The sequence below is a fragment of the Mus pahari genome, chromosome 6, assembly GCF_900095145.1.
Source record: "Mus pahari chromosome 6, PAHARI_EIJ_v1.1, whole genome shotgun sequence".
In the NCBI taxonomy this organism is placed as follows: domain Eukaryota; kingdom Metazoa; phylum Chordata; class Mammalia; order Rodentia; family Muridae; genus Mus; species Mus pahari.
The window spans coordinates 62,624,940-62,635,993 of record NC_034595.1 but is presented as its reverse complement, the minus strand read 5'-3'; the positions used below and the strand labels follow the sequence as shown (position 1 = coordinate 62,635,993).

The 11,054-nt window shown below is 38.0% G+C and overlaps 1 protein-coding gene across 1 annotated transcript in view; it reads right to left on the bottom strand.

Annotated features, from left to right (window-relative positions):
* The window catches only part of LOC110323832 (selection and upkeep of intraepithelial T-cells protein 1), a 33,165-nt gene extending 22,419 nt beyond the window's left edge, over window positions 1-10,746 (bottom strand). The window contains exons 1-3 of the mRNA XM_021201195.1: window positions 10,672-10,746; window positions 6,448-6,528; window positions 949-1,296 (exon numbers count right to left, since the gene is read on the bottom strand). Coding sequence (XP_021056854.1) covers window positions 949-1,296; window positions 6,448-6,523 — 424 coding nt within the window. The 5' untranslated portion in view covers window positions 6,524-6,528; window positions 10,672-10,746. The remainder of the gene's footprint in view (window positions 1-948; window positions 1,297-6,447; window positions 6,529-10,671) is intronic.
* Window positions 10,747-11,054: the final 308 nt, after the last annotated feature.

Here is an 11,054-nt window from a genome sequence, read left to right as displayed (position 1 = left end):
CCCCTTAGTAAAAGAGACTATGACAAACATGTATGGTCTACTTCTCTTTCTTTATTCCCATTTCTCTCCAGGTTTGTGATCTCCTTCAAGGACCATGGAATAAAGTGTCCCACGGCCTGGGGCATATCTCTCTCTCTCTCTCTCTCTCTCTCTCTCTCTCTCTCTCTCTCTCTCTCTCTCTCTTTCTCTCTCTCTGCAATCGTGAGTGGCAAAGAATTCCAATGAACTCATGGAGACCTACCTACCTCTGCCTCTTGTGTACAGGGAATAAAGAACCTTGCTAATTCAACTGGCTTTAAAATATAAAATTAATTAATTACATCATATTCCTTTGTTTAGCTTTTAATTATTGGTTTGGAAAAACATATGAGGTTCACAAATATTAACTATCTATAAGCTTAGAGTCAAAAACACACATGATCAGAAAACAAATCACTTTCATTTTCCTCAGTTCCTCACTTTCCTGCCATTATTTTCCAATTCATAAGTTTATATAGGTGAAGAAAATTGTAAATGAGATATACTTACAGAACTAACAATTCAGGAAAGTTATTCTCACAAAAATTATCCATTGGATTGATTTAAGTAAAATTGAGAATAAGAATTACCACAAAGAAAACTATTTTAAAACTTTAGTCACTGATAAATATCACATCTTATTAACATGTTGTTAGAAAATAACTATAAGGATAAAACAAACCTGAAAGTGTTCTGTTGATAAGTTAAAAATCTGGCAATCTGTTTAAAGCAAAATCAGAATTTACTCATAGATTTGATGTGTATACAGACATAATTTTATTTTTGATTTTTGTAAAAAACAAAATTCATGATAATGACCTTGGAAATAAAACAATGTATTTAGATACAGAAACACTGAAAATCTATCTTTCAGACCCAGAGGAATTAAAAATGGTGATTCATAGAAACCTCAGAAAGATCCATACCCACCTGTGACCTTGACCTGTGTGATGTGCTCTTCATAGAAATCACCATCTTTGAACACACAGTGGTAAGACCCATCATCATCAACAGTCACATTAAAGATCCTAAGGGTCACTTTCCCATCTTCAATCACATCTTTTAAGAGTTCTGTCCGTTCCACATACTTGGAGATAATTTCTCCAAACATGTCTTTACCATCTCTGTATAGGTGCACAGGCTCTGTATAGAGGTTCCGGAACCAGCGAATCTCCATGTGCTGGGCTTGTTGTGGTGGAGACAACTGACAACTGAGTTCTAAGTTTCCACCCAATGAAGCCAAGACAGGCCCCTCTAAGCCGTTCACTATGAATGGCTCTGGAAAGGAAAATAAGAATGTAAGGTAGCAAATATAGGACATTACTTTTATTTAAATCAGTCTCTCTCCCTGATCCCCCTATACCTCCCCTCCCCTTCCCCCCCTTTCCCTTCCCCTCCCACTACCACTACCACTTCCACTTCCCCTCCCTCTTCCCCTTCCCCTCTTCCCCTTCCCCTCTTCCCCTTCCCCTCTTCCCCTTCCCCTCTTCCCCTTCCCTTCCCCTTTCCCTTCCCCTTCCCCTCTGCCTCTCTATGCTCAACACACTATAGAAAAAAACACCATTTATTTATAATCAGTTCACCCCAAAGATATCATAATGTATACATTTAACTTATTTTTATATTTGATGTACTTCATAATAACTTGCATAAATTCTCTCTTCATTTTTCTGGTAAAGAGTGCTTTGAACTATTTAATTCTTACCTTTGTTCATTTCTGATTAATTCTTTTTCATTAAATAGTTATCTCCCTTTTTCATTCACTATAATCTCTTACCATAGAACCCTCTATTATCTGTCTTCAGAATCACCAGCAAGATATAAGATATAATAAACTATCACAATCTACCATGTTAAGTATCACCTAGTTCAAACATATCTTTAATGTTGTTTTTCCTTTTAATAAAAGGTAGTAATAGCATATTCTTTTTGGTTAGAGATTCAGAATTCTCAACTTTGACATTGTGTTCCTAAAGATTGGGAGTAGAAGACATTTTATAGTTTCTTGTTTCTGTCCAGTCATACTTACTGAATGGGAAAAAAAAACAGTTGATTTTCTTAGTATTCTGACTTTCCCAAAAAGAAACTTTCTTAAATTTCTGTTATTTTTCTGAGTTGATCAAGATTACTGCATCAATTTTAGTTATTCTCATCTTCGAGACTAAACATTCCCAAATGCCAATGTACAACAACACATAAATTGAGGTTTAGGTTAATACAATTATTTTGCTTAAATAAATAAAATAGAACCCACAAGTGAGCAGTGCCTACCTTCTCTTCAATATCAAACACCCAAATAGTAACAGCTTTCTGTAATGTAAAAATGCCAAAGCATCCAGGATAGGGAAGTTAGAATATACACATCCAGACACACTCAGAAGGCACTGTGTCTGGGCACCTGCCTCCCTAGTCAGTCCAACTCTGGTGTAGCCTGCACATCTGTCCACAGCGCTGAAATTCATAATGCTCTTAAGCTAGATGTGTTCCCTGTATCTAATGTGATGATTACTGGCAAAAAGAAAAAGTATTGGAGGTATTGCAATGTGCATGTTTTCAAAGTCCACGTGGGAAGTCTGAGTATGTAATTCTTCGGTACTCAGTGATCACAAGGCTAATGGCATGTTCTCTAAACAGGAAAGCTGTGGTGTTGTAGAGCAAATGTTTCACTCCATCTAACAGCTTCATATTTTATTGCAATTTGGAAGCTACTACAGGGTTGTTTTGGTTTTTTTTTTTTTTTTTGAGAGGTTGACCACTTGTTATAACTTAATATCTGACTTTGTTGCTGAGTGTTCAGTTATTTCTGATATCTCAACATGGAATAAGCCCCTTGGTGTGGAAAATGACAATACATTTCAGGTACTATGAAATGTGTTGTTTTTTGTCTTTTAATTTCATTGTGTATTTTCTTTATGTGGATGTTTCTGGTAGTGCGACATCACTCTAAGACCCACGACTAAACTTTATGTCTTCAGACTCTCACAAGAAGCCTTTTCCCTTAGAAGTAAATACTGTCTTAAATGTGGAGTGTAATATTTTCACACATGTATATATACTTCTGTGTAAAGATGGAAATTATTGTTTGATTACTTTATAAAATTTGCATCAACCATTAAAAAAATAAAATAAAATAGAACATACATGATATATACTCACTTATAAGTGGACACTGGCCATAAAATATAGGATACCCATGCTACACTTTACAAACTCAAAGAAGCTAAACAAAAGGGAAGACTCAAGATATGGTGTTTGAATCTCACTTAGAAGGGGAAATAAAATAGTCATAAAAGGCTAATGGATGGAGGAAACTGAGAGGGAAAGGGAATGTGGAAAGAAATGAAAGGTTTTAAGATCAGGTGTCGGGCCGGACAGGAAAGATGGCAGTTGGCCATGAGAATGAATGGTAATCTGTAACTGACAGGGGTTGGTAGGTGGGGAGCATCTCCAGGATGAGAAAGAGGATAAGGGGTGACCTTACCTGTGACTCAGAGCATTGGAGAGATGAAACCTGAAAAGTTCACCTCTTGTGGTCAGGCAAGAACCCCAGTGGAGCAATAGAGACAGTAACACATCCACAAGATTTTCAACCCAAAATTTACCCTGTCTACATGAAATTCGGGAATGGGAGGATGCAAGAGAAACTAAGGAGTTAGCCAATCAATAACTGGCCCAACTTGAGACCCATCCTGTAGGGAATTATCATCTCTGACACTATTAATGATACTCTGTTATTATTGCAGGCAGAAGTCTAGTGTGGCTGTCCTATAAGAGGCTTCACCCAGCAGCTGATTCAGACACAAGCAGACAACCACAGCCAAACAGTGGATGGAGCTCAGGGACTCCTATGGAAGAATAGGGGGAAGGATTGTGGCCTGAAGGGGATAGGAATTCCACAGAAAGACCAACAGGGTCAACTAATTTATACCCTTGAGGCTCTCAAAGATTGAAGCACCAATCAACATACAAGGGCTGAAACAACAACTGCACCAGTTGACATGCCAATATGGACAGGAGAAATACCACTACAAAGAATGACTACAAGAAATTAATGGGATTTAAGAGAGGAATAATTAATCATCTCCAAAAAAAGAGTCCCCTTTTTGGTAATCCAATTTTAGGTAGTCAGCTTTAAAACACACCACAATAGCTGAGCATTTAAGTGATCTACCTTAGTCTTCTATGCTAATCTAGCTACATCCCAGCCCCATCCCATGATACTTGAATATTATTATTGATCTGGATTTTTGGATTTCAAATGTATTTTCATGATGTCTCTTTGGACCTCTTCTTCGTGGTTCCAATTCCTCCATCCTCCTGGCTGATCTCTCTCCCTCCCTCCTTCCCTCCATCCCTCCCTTCCCCCCACTCTCTCTCCCTCACTCATTCTTCTGGCTGGTGGACATCCAGCACTATTTACTATTCTGCCCAGTCATTAGGTGATCTACACTGATTAACAAGGCCGGGAATAAATGGTAATAATTGTTTCCATGAATTTGAGACATGAGATTCTTGGTATAAACATTTCAATGCTGTGTTCCAGTCAAAACAAGATATGAGGCTGGAGAAATTGGCATCTGAATAGCTTAAGTTAAATTTTTATACGGTATAAAAAACACTATGCCAGCAAATATGCTCACAGCCATATTCACAGTTATGTTCAAGACTCTGTGAAGACACATTTGTGGCAACCTAGCCAAATGTGAATCCCAACTAAATAAGATTCAATAAAAGTTTTAGCACTTAACATGCAGCTTTTACTAGAACATTCTACATTTTAGTGCTATTTACCGCCTCATACTTTTTTTGTACCTCCGAAGAATCTATATATCAACTGCACAAATTCCTTTACAAATCATTGACATCAAGTCATTTTATGTAGAACATAAAACCATGCCAGGAAGTTTGGTAAGGTAGAGCAGGTCAAGACTCAGAGACTCAATGGTCAAACACCAGGAACTTAGGTGACACCCAGCTCCCCGACTGACTCCTGACTTGGAAAAAGTGCCATGCTTGTTACATAAAAGAGACATAACCTGTAGTCACAAAAACCAAAAACAGAATTCTCCATGCTAATGATGTTCCTCAAGGCCCAGAAGGCTTAGCCAATAAGCTTCTCTTCTCAGACACTACTCCCTGCAAAAGGGACTTAATCTCAGGCCCACCCTGAGAAGTGGGATATGGTTTTATGCACTCACTTTCCGCCATGAAAATAAACTGTTTAGACCCATGGACTGTCTTTTTGCCAACATACGCCGTGGGAAGTCATGAAGAAGGCCTTCGCCTACAGAGCCACAGCCTGTTCTCCCAGAGAAGGCCTCTCTGTGCTCCAGCCACAACCACCACTAAGACTGTCACCTTCAACCTAAGGACAATCATCTTCACTAGGGCAAGCTGGAGCTCCCCTTTCCCCAGGGCCCCAGGCTAGATGCTCTCCACAACAGGTGGAACCCTGACTCTATTCTCTGTTCTTCTTTGACTCCCAGCAGCTCCTGAATGCTCGAGTCTGAGAACCCCACTGTCCGGCCTTGTAGCAGGCCCAGGAATCCCTAGCCAGCTCTCACTGTCCTGTATCTCCTGTATCAGGGGACTCTGCTTTCCCACCCTTGGAGCAGTGCCTCAGTGCTTCCCTTCAGTCTAGCACCCACACTTTTAATGGTGTGGGGTAAGGATGTCAAACGCCCCATGTTCTGCCTCCCCAAGTGGCCATGTCCCACTGATGGAATGGACATATGTCTGGAACCCTACAATTGATCAAGATTTCAACTTTCCTCATCTTATTGTATTGATAAGTTCCATGGAATGCCATAAGAATCCTCATCCTGGACTGTTTTCTCAATATAAAATTGGTGTATGAGACATATTTGCTCAATATTAATAATGAGCTCTGAAGATTAAGAATTTGATGGTTTTCACCCTTGTTTTTTTCCCATGAACCTGTCACAAATCTAAGAAAACAAGACGTTCTGGTTGAGAATGACTCATTATTCCTACCCATGTGGTTACTGTGTCTTAATTAAAGTGGATCCCGGGGCTCATATGTTTGAATATTTGGTCCCCTGTAGGTGAAAATGTGTGGCGAAAATTAGTATGTGTGTTCCTGTTGGAAAACATGTGTTACTGGAAATTGGCTTTAGTCCCAGTAAACACTCTGCTCATCAAGATTTGAGTTCTCAGTTGTTCTGTCCACAGGAATTTGCTCTACAATCACAGACTCTATGCCTCTGAAATGCTCAGCCCAATTAAATGCTTTACTTTTTATTAGTTTGCCTTGGTTGTGATATTTTATCAGAGGAATGGAAAAGTAACTAATGGAGTTACCTAGAACCTTATGAATAATAGACTTAAAATCTATCCATTTTATTGCTCCTTACTATTCCCAACAAACTTGACATTGCTAAAGCTATATATTGAGTGACAGATTTATACCTGAGCTTGCTGTGATCATCTGGAGAAGGAACATGACAATACAGTGTCCATAAAAACATAGTCCTGTGGATCCCATTGCACCTGTTAAAAAAACAAGGATGCAAGTTACAAAGAGTGAAAACATTAAGAATTTGCAGGAGTGAAAACCAGACTGATGGGGGAAAAGTAAATAGATTGGTCGTTGTAAGAAAAAAATATTTGTAAAATTTGGCCATTCTTCACCATTTCCAGCAGACCTAGAAAATAGGCATAAGAAATAGGAGGTTTTCAAATGCTGAAATAATTATTTGGGAAGACTTTTGGAGAATTAAGTGGTCTCTATCTTTGCTTTAGATAAATCCCCTGTCTTCTCTATTATTATAGGAGCTATTAATAAAACTCACGGTTCAGGTTCTGATTTAAAGAAGTGCAAAATTGGAGCAACATTGAATTTAAATATTCAGTTTGCTAAATCTCAATCTAATTAAGAACACTGGGAGGTAGCCTGAAATTCATCGACCTGGGGAAAGGAAAACTTTGCACAGAAATTAATCTTGCATGGGATAACTAGCATATATTTCTTGACAGTCAGAACAATTCCTTTCTAACTAAGAACCCTCATGGTTATCTGGTAGCATCTACTATAGATGTATTATGCAATTTCCTCATTTACCAAAAACCTAAAAATGATCAAATTAATGGAGTAAAATTTTGCTTTTCCTTACACCTTAAGAACTGATACAGTACATCATACTTGGAAAGACATGGTGGCCAGGGTATAAAGCAACATTGAGCATGCAATCAGGAAACAAAGAGAGAATAGAAGCAAGCCCAAGCTACCAAACCACAAATCCTTTCCCTGATGACTACCAACTCAGAGCTCCACAAAAAACTTTCCAAAACAAATCTACCATCTGAGAACAAAGTATTCAGACCTGTAATCCTATGGAGATTGTGATTGTAAATATTGCTGGTCAACTTGAGAGTACACAACATCACCTAGGAGATAGCTCTGTGGGCACATGTGAGAAAAATTCTATACCAGGTTATTTGTGATAGGAAGATCCAGCCTAACTGTGTAATAGTATTCCATGGAGTGCAATCCTAGAATACATAGAAAGAAAAAAGTCAAATGAATAATGCCCTTCACCTATGTTTCTAGCTAACTGCCTCATGTTTCTGCCAACATTATTTTTCTTGCCATGAGTGGGTGTAACTTTTTCTTTGATTATTAGGCTGAAATAAACCCAACCTCTCTTAAGTTGCTTTCTTATCTGGAAATTTATGTCAACAATAAAGAGAACAGCATTTCAGATTCAAACTACAACATTACACTCTTGTCCTCATAGGCTCATATTCATCTTATAATGGCAATGCATTTGTTCCAAATCTAGAAGTTAACACAGTCTCTGATGGTCTTAATGTCTAAAAGTTGAAAGTCTCTTCTGAGACTTAAGGTGTAATCTCTTAATTGGACCACTCTAAAATCCAACAACAAGCATCATAGTTCAAATTCACAGTGGCACAGAGCAAACATTCCAATTCCAAAAGGAGCAATGAAATAGAAATATCAGAACAAAAGTAATACTAAGAGTAAAAAGCAAATACTATAGATCCATGCCTGGCATCTGGAACTCATGGTGTCATTATCTGGGTTCTAAGTGTAACTTTCCTCCCCCACCCCTGGAAACTCTGCCATCTCCAACACACATAACCTCTATGGGGGTCAGCCCTACTCTGTGCCTGTAAATTGATGTCTCCTGGGCTTGCCTTCCCCAACATCCTGAAGTTTCCACCAAAACTTAAGCTTTCCTTCCTTGTTTACTACAAAGTTTTCTTGGAGTTTCTTACCAGGATTTCTAACTTTACCACAGACTTTTGTGGGTTTGGAGAACTTTCATACAAACTTCCATTACCCTGCACTGTTGCATGTTCCATGCATTCAAAGCTGGTACCATGTAGTTGATGTTGCCATGTTCTGATGCTAAATTAAAACAACTATAGAGAAAATATTAACTTATCCTCAACAGGTAGATACTCTGTTGTTGTATCTGACTTCCCAGACTATAGCACTTCACAGGTATTGATACATATATGGTCTTTTCATCCTATTATCTTATGCATACTTATTCCTCACAAAGTGATTCATTCATCAACAAAGTAAATTGCCAACACATTCAAGAAGAGTAAATTCTCCTGTCCTATCATGTACAGATGATTTATGACAATAACTCTATGACATATAACATATGCTTTAAACTCAGGGCTGACAGTGCCACCTTCTGTTGTAGAATGTAAAGGACTGCAAACCATAAGGTATGTATTCAAGATTCTGATTTCACTAAGTGAGTGGTTTTAGGATTTGTGTTACTATTTTCTTTGCCATTTATGCCAGATGTTTACAGATTCTGAGATCTCACCAGAATATCCAATTATGAATCTGTTTTATTGGAAGCTGAGACTTCCACTAGTCATTTGGAGAATCTTATATCAGTGGATGTGTGCCAGATGGATGGGTCACTGCACCCTTTTGGGAGTGACTGAAGGCCAAAGTAGTGTCTTGACTAATAATCATAGTCAATAGTAATCTAAAATGGCTCACAGCTGCCTGTAGCTTCAAGGATCGGGTATTCTCTTCTGGCCTCTGTAGACCACTGCATTCATGAACCACACAAATAAGAAAAACATACAGTCATAATAGAAATGAAACAAATATCTGAATAAGAACTTCCGTGTCAATACTGAATGTACAAGTATTATTAATAAGTTAGAGATCAGTATTTAGCCTACTTTAAAACAGCTATTTTAAAATACTCATTATTTCCCACATTTTGGAATAGTTATTTTAAGTAATACTAGTAGCAGTAGTATAAATTTCAGGCCAGAATTGTGGCCAAACTACTACCTAGAAGGCTAACATCTTTTAGGATTAGAGGTCTGGAATGGTGCTGTTGTAAACTTTTATGCACCTGATGGACATGTGGACTAGACAAAAGTCAAAGTTTGACTATAAAGAGTAATGTCTTCTTTACCCATAGTCATAACTCTGGGTTACTTTGTAAAACCATCTGAGTGAAAGACAAATATCAAAATATTTGCAGTGTTGAAATGAAAGTGGTACTCCTACAGGGAAATTTATGCTTTGGAACATTGCTAAAGAGACCTACAAATTTCATTCTCTTCCCACTTAGATGAAGATCATGACCATTCCCACGTCTCATGCTGCTGATTTGTAAAAGCTATTTGAACAGTAGTGAGGGGCTTCGAAAATGTCTAGAGATAGAACATGATGGCGGTTGCACAGTAATGTGAATATATTTAATACTGCTAAACAATTCATTTGAAATAATAAGTGGAAATTTCATTTTATACAGAATTTATTAAGAAAGTTTTAAAATAGCTTGCTAGTTCTTTAGAATATCATACAATATGCTGATTATACTCACCCGCTCCATCAACCTGTAACAGCTTTTAACAGTTTTCAATCCCCTTTCCCTACCCACCCACTTTGTGTCCTTTGTTGTTGTTGTTGTTTGCAGTTGTAGTTGTTGCTGTTGCTGTTGTTGTTGTTGTTAAACTATTAAGTCATGTTTAAGATGCCCATATAATTTTAGGTGTGACACTTTCCAGTGAACCGTGGTCTACGCACTAGAGTATCACACCATTAAAGAAAACTGACTTTCCTTTCTCAGCTATTTTCAATTGCCAATACCTCCTCAGATACCACCGGGACTTCAGGCCCACCTTTCTACTCAGTGTTTGGATTTTATTTGGCTTGAGTTTAAGGAGTCACGTGACTATAATGGGTCAATATTTTCTGAACATAAGAGGGTTGCTGAACATATGGAATCACAGCAGTCATGACAGCACATACCATCTGGACACCCGAGAGCCAGTCAGTATATTTTTCCTGACAGTTCTAAAGATTTTGCTGTAGTAGGCAAAATATACATACAATTTATACAAAATTTTAAATACAAAAAGTACAAACAATAGTGTCAAGAAGGGTAAAGTGAAGAAACAAGTTCATGGGCAACACCACCACAATAAAGTAATCAATGTCTGGGTGGCTATTATTCATCCTTCTGACTCACAATACCTCACTAACCTTCAGATGTAGGTCAAGTGACAGAAAGTAGAGAGCCAGAGCACCTTCCATGAAGCATAGGAAGTGGACAAGATTAAAAAAATATCATCTATGGAAAGACAACTTATCCCCATATCTTAATAAATTCTCTCACTTACTTGGACCTGGGGATCCTGGGTCAGTTCCCTTTCGTTTCTGTAGAGTTACTCCCAGTTAGAACGCCTAGATGTCTGACAGTGTTTTGTGATTATCCCAGAGCCAAGGCAGTATATGCTCAATGAAAACGGGAGTCAGGAGAATTCATTACCAAAGTTTCTTTTTTGCAGTCACACCTGGATATACAATTCTCTGACTCTGATATTTAAATTACTTTCCAAGGGAAATTTCCAATGAACTGATTACCTCAACATGTAAATGAAATCATTATTCAGCTCTGTTCTTACACATGGCATTACTCAAGTACCAACATGACTCTCTTGACTGTGGGAAGAGACAAAACAAAATATGACTCATAAATGTCATGTAATTATCAATGCATTCA